This window comes from Pinus tabuliformis, chromosome 3_1 (assembly GCF_031772625.1).
Source record: "Pinus tabuliformis cultivar Carrire ecotype Pingquan chromosome 3_1, CPIR1, whole genome shotgun sequence".
Classification (NCBI taxonomy): Eukaryota; Viridiplantae; Streptophyta; class Pinopsida; order Pinales; family Pinaceae; genus Pinus; species Pinus tabuliformis.
Window position 1 is genome coordinate 418,485,676 of NC_142301.1, and position 9,335 is coordinate 418,495,010.

Sequence of the window (9,335 nt, forward strand, 5' to 3'; positions counted from 1 at the left end):
TCTAATGAGGTTACTTGAGCTACCACCAGGGCACTTAGGATGTTTGCAAGTCAGTTGTTCAGTTTATAAACAAAACCTGGAGATAGACTGAAGCAACGTTGATCTACTTTGCACTTGCATAGCAAATGCAGTTCGAAGGCTAGTTGGCTTAACTTCAGGCTCCGTCTGTAGTTTATAAAGTAAACAAATATAAATAAGAAAACAAGCTATTCGCTCCCCAGTGGAGTCACCATTTTGTTATCGGGAAAACTAGTGTCCATTTAGAGCTGCTAGTCCCACTAAGATGGGTAGCTATCTTAGAAACAAACAAACTAAAGTCACTCGTGTTTTCCTTTATGAGAGATAGATGAGAAAGAAGTAGAGAGTACCAACCTTAGTCTTTCGCTTGGCTCCTTGCTTGTTTCCTTTCCCCTTTGACAGAACTTCACCACTTTTTCCTTACTTGTCCTGCTTCAAAGAGCACCTGTAGAGTCAAAGCAACATAATACCATCAAAGCATAGAGATCTATAACCATAAACAATATAGGATCAGATGTATATTAACCATACAAATGCATATATCAATACAAGATTCAGAGATACACAAGAATATGGAGGAAAACTCAAATAGATTTATTGATAGAAGTAGTAGAAGAGAGGATTACAACCCATTGGTCTGACCCAGCACCATCCTCCCAGCATGAAAGCCCTCTTCACCTCATGAAAAGCTTAGATCACCCAACAATACAATGTTGCACAGAGAAACCAACAACACTTCCTTACAAAATACAAAATTCTAGCCTTTGGATCTCTAGGATGAGGGATCCATATATAGATGTTTGCAGGTGGGTGAGTCAGCTTCTGGGATTTTGATTAGTGTCATCTCTCTGATAGTTCTTGGTTCCACTTGGAGATTTCATGATCTCTTACTCATCCCTGGGCGAATTCAGAGAGGCAAGTGTCGAATGAGCAGCTTCTAGAAGATTCTCTGGGTTTCCACCTAGCAAACTGCTTCTGCCATTTGTCTGCTCTTGCTCATCGCACCCTACAGAAGGGCTTTCCAGTATGCATCGCACTTTTTGCATGTGGCAGGTGAGATGCATCGCACCCTTAGCACTGAGTAGTTTGTATGGTCCATTTTTGACTAGTTCTAAGTAGTTTTTCAGGGAGAACTTCTGAGAGATGATGTAATCAGCTGAACTTCCTCCTTTAGGGTATGAAACAACACTTTTAGGGACTTAGAAGCCCTTGGTTTATGGACATATGTGATTGGGGTTGCAGTGCCCAAATATGTCTATAACACGGCGACGCCCCCTGATATCATGGAGTAGTGCAAGAACATCGTCACCATCGCCCACGCTATGCTTACAAGGATAATGAAGGAATGTACGGACTTGTTCACACAGTCGATTGTCACGCTCACGACCCTTCAAGAGGATCTAACCCTTCAGCGCTTGGAAACCGAAGCTTGGGAGCTCCAAGAAGCCTATGATAAGATCAAAGGAACTGTGTCGACTTTCGTTATTACACAAAGCCTGGCTAAGATAAGGGAGGCCCAAGACCTAAAGATCAAAGTTGACACGGCCCAGCAGAAGGCAGACGTGATTAAAGCTTATCTCTAGCCATGGCTGGATGAGGCATTTGCAATGTCAGCCACCATAGAGTGTAGGGTAGCTCATATGAAAAGTGAGTATGCCACCATTGAGACAGCGTTGTTCGAGACTGAGTTGACAGCCACACACATGGAAATGATGCAATAGATGACAGAAGAATTTGCTGCTGGAACAAGTGAAGCACAGAGGATGTTAACCACCCTACGCGAGAAGATTACTGTGCCAACCTCGTGACTCGGGATGAGTCACGATGATTGTGTTGGGGGAACTGTTGGGTGGCGGAAGCCCCGCGCAATGATTAGGGGGCGCAAACCTGGACATTTTGGGTAAAGTTAGGTTAAAGACTCCGCTGAAAGCGCGGAGTGCGAATTATAACAGGTTGAGTCAAAGGGTAGTCTGCCCAAAAATAAGGTAAAGAAATGTAAATAGAGTCGGCCTGCGTAGGAATCGTGAGCCAAGGAAGGGTATAAATAGAGTGAGGCTCTATGGGTAGAGAAGGTAGAAGTTTTGGGGATAGTCAATCTAGAATATGAAATGTAATGGGTTTTTGAAGCAGATAATCTGAAAGCATCTGTAAGTCCGAGTCGAGGGTTGGGGTAGTAGGTAGAGGCTCTGCAACTGTGTGCGCAGAAGCCTGGGAAGTTCGCAGCTATGTGCGCAGATTCCTGCAGCTGAGTGCGCAGGGCGGATGTGGATGTATTAAGGATAAAGTAGAAATAAAGATAAGTTTCTTGTGAAATTTTGCGTTTCTTCTGAGCTGTCATAATATCTGTTAATTTAATCTGCTTATGGTTTGAATGAATGTAAATCTGGGTTCATTTTAATGCGCGAATCAGTTGTGTTGGTTAAATGTTTGCTTAAAGACCCTGTTAATTTGTAACCACATCCTCTAATAGAATAGCGCACTAATAAGAAAGGTATAATCAAGTTGGACCTGTGCGAATATCGAGCAGCGCAAAGCTGTAAATCAGTGTGTGAAATCTCCAGACCACACCAAGACATCCCTAAGGTGCGGAAACCTGGTTCTAGCACCCTCCCTTGCTACCTCGGGTGAGACCTCAATCTGCGCTCTGCGGGCTATTGCCGAAAGGGCCGACAACTGCGAGATTTGTTTGGCTAAATAACTCTTCCGAACCTAGGTTGGGCCCATATAAGCCAACACCTAGATACAAACATTAAGTTGGTCGAAGGGAGTGTTGCACAGTTTTTTGGAGGAAGAATGGTACCCCTTGGTCACGATATTGCAAAGGTTCATTACATGTGAGGGAAGGTATGTTGTTGTCTTCGTGTATCACATTAGATTGCTATTACACTTCTATGAGAATAAAAGAATTATTTTTCCTTACTTTTTACATCAAATTTTGCATAAAATGACCAGAGGGGTTCAATTTGACAATAAAACCTCTAAAACTACCACATATCACCATAGTTTAATTAAAATGATAATAGTGAAGATTTGAGCAAACGACAGAAGTCCTGGGAGGACTTCCTCATATTTGAGAATTTTCTGGGGAAAGAGACATAAATTAAGGTTCGACAAGGACTCATTAGCCCTGTGACGAAGAAATCAAGCTTGAAGGATGAGACTCCTCATAGTTCTAAACCTAACCCTAGTCCAACAACATAGTTTACCCTTCTTGTGGAAGAGAAACCTCAAGAAGTAATGCTGAGTTCCAATGTACTGGATAAGCAAGCAGCCCCAAAGGCGGGGAAAGAAAAGAAGCAGGAAGGGAAAAAGGGCCAGAAACACAAACCTAGCCATAATGAAGAAATTGCTAGTTAAATGCAGGCAAACGACCAGAAGCTGAGAGCCCCGTTCCTAAGGTCATTGAACTGTGTGCTGAGAAGGTCAAATCCACCCTCAAACAGAAACAAAAGCTCTTTTAAACCGATTTAGAACCGATTACTACTCCCTCACAGCACCCAGCCGGTACCTCGACTGCTCTCTATAGTTGACATTGCACCAGGGGTATGAGTAAATAGGGGTTGCCTATTTCAAATAATCAAAGTTTGGAACCTATCGATGTTTTATCTTCTCCTGACTTGGACACTAAAGAGCATGATCCGAAGAATGAAGAAATGAAAGCACCTATGTTTGAAGAAAGTATTCCATAGGAATTTGATCAAGATTTGTCGAACAGATCCCCACCTCAACACCCGCTCAGTGGGAGTACTAGTAATAAGAAACATGGCTCTAACCCTGATAAAAATACCACTGGCCTAGTTCGAGGTGGGAGCACTTCCCAGCAGTCTGCGGCAATAGTTCAAGCACCCCCTACTATTGATGAAGAAGACCTGCAACTACTTGTGGCTAAGCTACAGAAGAAGAACACAAAACTGCAGGAGCATGCACACAAGTATAAGGTTTTGTTTTGTTATGTACGAGATGTAAATAATAAGTATCGGGACACAAATATTTCTCTGATATCTCAAAAGGATGCATTAATGTAGAAGAACAAACAATTGATTTGGTGGAAGTCGGCTCGACTAAAACCTGTTAGGAAACATAATGTTCAGAAGATGGCCCTACATTTTCAAAAGTCTTCTGTAACAATTAGACATGGCTTGGAAAGCAGCAGGAGTTTGAAGTATAGATTCCTCCAGTTTTGTCTTTTTGGTGATGCATGAGTGCATGCCTACGTTTCAGCATGGGGGGATGTTGGAGCCCGCCTTTGTACCCATATGTACCCCTATCTTTACTCTTTTTACCTACATATTACTCTCTTTTACCTTTTTGTATTGCACCTTCACTCACAAAACCTTGACATTGTGTGAGTGGAGGTAAAAACATTTACTTAAGCATTATTTTTAGTGTTTTTGATTAAGTTTTAGTAGATTCATAAGATCATGCTTATTGGGTTATTTCTAACTATCTATCACTTGGACTCGTAGACTTGAAATCTGTTGAAAGCTAGTTGGTATTTCAACATCTGGATAAAGACACATGGAGATAAACACCTCATCATCCAAAGCGTTGTTCACCATTTTGTACCTAAACCCTGTTTTGTAATTCTATACTCAACTAAGTAGTTAGGTGTTTGGATTTTATATTGTTTGTCATCAAAGAGTTAAGAAAATCTAGGTTTTTGGAGATTCAATATTAATAATAAAACTTTGCTTTATATTATTTATTATTTAAGAGTCAAGAAAATTCAAATCCTTATAAATTCAAAATGAAAAATCAATTAGATTAATAATTCTGTTTTTTTATAATTTTTTTTTTTTTTTATAAATTCAAAATTAGTAATCAATTAGACTAATAAAAAAACATAGATATTCTTTCTATAAACCATATTTATTTTTGAATAAAATTAAGGTAAAACTGGATTCTTTTGAAAGTACCTCATTTTCCTTATATCTGTAAGGAATTGAACCAAAAAGCTGATCAACCCCAATAAAATACTTTGAAGCTTCTCGCACAGTCTTTTGATCAATATGAAATGTGACATGATAGGCCAGCAATGGCATGGAGTTCACCGCCCTCAACATAACCTCTATTGTAAAATTACCTCCAAAGAGTCATATCATCATATTAATATTATCCTAACTTCCACTTTGCCTTCTCCACCCCATTTTACATGTTAGTCTTTAAAATCAATCACTCACATCCTCTGGTAAACGATTACGCCTCCATCCATATAACTATATTATAATTGTTTCTTTTCGCTTTTAAATATGTGGTAGTACGCCTCTATCCATATCACTATATTATAATTTTTTATTTTCGCTTCCACTTGCCATTTAAAAGAAACATTAAAAGAAACTTCAGTGGTAATGTTATTTTTGGATATCTCTGCTGTGCATGTGAACGTGGTAATGGTAGAAGGATTGCGTTCAACCTTTAGAATGGACAAGCCACCATTTTCGAGTATCAAACGAAGGACTCAAGTCTTATGCAATGATATCTTAAACAAATCAAATTTCTGTGTTTAAAAATTAAAACCATGCATACACGCCACAATTTTCGAGTATCAAACGAAGGATTCAAGTCTTATGCAATGATATCTTAAACCAATCAAATTTCTGTGTTTAAAAATTAAAACCATGCATACTTCCCAATAATAACCTGCAACCTTCGAAACAACATAGAAAATACATTAAATATGTTTGAGAAACTACAAGTTGTTGATCATGAAAATTAAACTTCAGTGGATGGAAGCCAGACATAATGGCCTGGATATATAAAATATTTCCCCATGAATCATTTTGCAATTTGGTCAGCCTGCAGAACCGGCGGCTTTCTCATAATTCTAGTGTGCACGCTTATCATAATTGAGCACCGATCAGAATATGTTCACAACTCCACGGTTATTGCACTCTGAATAAATCCTTCAATGTCATGTGGTTTCTCGACGGGAACCCACTTCCCAGAGTTGTCGAACATGTAACACACCTGCTCACCCCAACACTTGGTAGAGCCGGTCACGAATATCTTGTCATGCCACATTGTAGCGCAGGTAGCAACGTCCATACTTTGAGGAAGAGACGCCACCGTTTCCCAAACATTTTCGTTACTGTTATATCGCATCACTTGCCGGTCATGGAAGAAATACAAGTGCCCCAAGGCAGCTAAGCACGACCTTGGGCTTCCCCCAATACTCCACATATTCTCCACTCTTCTCCAAACGCCTGAACTGGGATCAAATTCTTCCGCACTCTTATAGAATCGACCGTGTGACTCTGTCGTGTACCCGCTTATAACAGTGAATTTTCCATCCAAAAATACTCCGTGGGATCGGTCTCGCTCTTGGCTCATGGGAGGCAGAACCTCCCACTTGTCATGTTTAACATTATATGTATCTGCAGTCCGCAAAGCGCTTCTATTGTTGTCCTGTCCTCCGGCAACACAGATAAACCCCTCCGGAGAAACAGAACACGCGAAGAAGGATCGAATGGTTGGCATATCTGTTCCGCTGCGCCAAGTACCGGACGTGAAGTCATAGATAAAGACAGAGTTCATGGCCTCCCAGCGGGAAGGATTCCATCCCCCAATCATAATCAGTTTCTGATCCACCGAAACGCAGTGACAGAAGACGGGAATGCCATCGGAAAATTGGGGAATTGAAGGGAGCCGATCCCAGGTACCATGCAGAGGGTCATACAGAATTAACCCATAAATGGGGGCTCTCTGCCACTTAGCCTTGTCAGCAGAATTCCCTTGAGGAATAGCCTGAATCAAACATATCAACTGTTCGCTAGTCCCAGAGATCTTTCTGTCTTCATAAAATCGAGGGCTACACAGCATATCCTCCCAGCGTCTGCAAACAGCTTTGAGGTTATCATGTGACTTGTAAGGCACTCTGAGCAAGAACTCTCGACCGATTTCGTCGGGAATATTAGGTATAATATCCAAGGATATCATTACAAATCCATAAAGAACTCAAAATCAAACCAAAACCAGTCTATAATTAAATCACAGGGCTTTTTAACCGTTAGTCTATGCTGAAAAGAATTAAGGCTATCAGCAAGCATGGAAGGAAAAAGAAGGAAAATCTTGCGCTAACCATCTGAAACTATTGCGCTAAGAACGAATAAGAACTATTGCAGGGCATGACCATATATGGAGACCGGAAAATATTGCACTAAAAAAACCGGAAAATATTGCCTTAAACAGGAATGAACGGTATGAGCAAATATGGAGAATACACCAGATGATCTTAAGCAATTACAGAGAAGACAACGAATAAGCTTACGCCAAAAACACCGGAGAATTTGAGCTAAAACCAAATGAAGAGTCTGAACAAATATGGGGGATACCCTGGAAGATGTTAAGCTAAGCACAAGAAAATCTTGCGCTAAACCCTAATGAACAGTATGCACAAATATGGAGAATGTATCGGAAGATCTTGCGCTAAAAACGAATCGATTATGTAAAAGTCATAAAGGAAAATCTTTCGCTAAAAACAATGGAAAATGTTGGGCTAAACACGAATGAAGAGTATGAACAAATGTGACAGAATACAGCAGAAGACGTTGCGGTAAAACGAATGAAAGCAATGAGCAATTATAGAGAAGACGACGGACAATCTTAACAGAATAACAACTCTTGAAAGCGAGGAGAATGAGAGACGTGCGAAAATATATAGAAAGTGAAGGTAACCTAAATTTTCATATTTAAACTCATAAAATCAGCGGTGCAATCCAAGATATGGGCGGCGCAAATACTTATGTATTTTCACACAGCATTACTGTGTCAGACGTGGTTCTTCCGTCTTTGAATGTATTTCGGAGTTTATCCGCTGAGTCATTAAAATTTTTTAATGATAAAGCTACCCCCGCACATGTTTCTCGAAACGAGAATTAAGAAGTATAAATAAAACATAAAACGTACCATTCTCATTCTCATTCTCACCATGGTTCAATGACGCTTTAAGCTCGATGGATTCTTGGAATATTCTGAAATTTTACTAGTTAAATAAGTTTCAGACTTAATCAATAAAAAATTCCTAAAATATTCTGAAATCTTACTTATTCAATTCTTTGAGCCCAACGGAGCTCCATGTATGCTCAGCTATGACGGACGGATACGCTAATGCACTTGACAACAGTTTGTAGAAGAAAAACGTGGAACCAGGCTTATGTGGGAACACATATATAATTTCCGCAAAGCCCACACGGCAAGGTAGTCAAAAAAAGGCGTGGGGTTTGGGGTTACCCCATCAATAATTGGTGGTATTTAGTTTAGATTATTTACTTGGAATAGAAGGACAACTTAGATCGTGATTTTTTTATTTTGTTTTAAACGATCTACGGTAGTAGTTTATCCATCCAGCAATGTCCTATATAGCATCCGGCCCAGCTGTAGTAGAGCAAGCGGAGGTGGGTAATACATTCGTAAGCGCTGCCTCCATCTCTGCTGTTTCTTGTGCTTTTGCCTCCGTCTTTTCGAAAAAACGATTGACTAGTAAGTTAGATCGTGATTTTAAAAAAATAAAAGATTGGGTGGGGAGAATGGGAGTATGAAATCCGTTGGATCTATGGCCACTTGAGTAATTAAGGAGACGCTAGTTTACAAGGAAATAGCGATGGGTGTGGGGATAAATATTGGAAACTTATTTACAATTATAATATATTTATTATATTGGTTGGGTATGATATGATGTATTCAATTCAGTTTTATTTTTGTGGGGTATTAATTTGTATTTGATCAAAAAAAATTATGTCTATAATGTATAGTTTAACATTAAGAGTTTAATTTTTGTTATTTATTATTATTATTATTATTTAAATTTATTTACCTTTGAAATGATTAGCTGAGATTTTATTATAAATAATTTAGTAACTTCCATTTTTGTTAGTTACTAAATTTTTGTCTTTAATTTTATTTCTCTTTTATTAAATTTTTTTCTCTTTCTTCTATCATGTTTATTTACATAAATGATATTTTTTCTTTTTTAACTTAAAATGACTTTTATAAATATATTTATATATATATATAATAGGTCATTTCCAATAAGAACCTGAAACCTTCCCACATGAATATAAAATACATAAAATATATTTTTACCATTTTCAAATAAGAACCAGAAACCTTCCCACATGAACATAAAATTCATAAAATATATTTTTGTTAAGTTGCAGTAAAATTCATAAAATATATTTTTGTTAAGTTGCAGTTTGTAATAAGTAGATGACTGGTAATGGTATAAATATCAATATTTCCGTTAATGCCGCTCATTCCCCATGGAAATCTTCCACACATGGATATAAAATGCAAGAGACTCTGAGCAATTCTGGAATATG

The 9,335-nt window shown here is 38.7% G+C and overlaps 1 protein-coding gene across 1 annotated transcript; it reads right to left on the reverse strand.

The window, feature by feature from the left end:
- Window positions 1-5,726: 5,726 nt before the first annotated feature.
- On the reverse strand, window positions 5,727-7,167 carry LOC149187517 (F-box/kelch-repeat protein At1g80440-like). Its single transcript, XM_089412833.1, has one exon. It carries the CDS (start codon window positions 6,952-6,954, stop codon window positions 5,887-5,889), a length of 1,068 nt encoding a protein of 355 aa, XP_089268959.1. The 5' UTR covers window positions 6,955-7,167; the 3' UTR covers window positions 5,727-5,886.
- Between the last annotated feature and the right edge of the window lie 2,168 nt (window positions 7,168-9,335).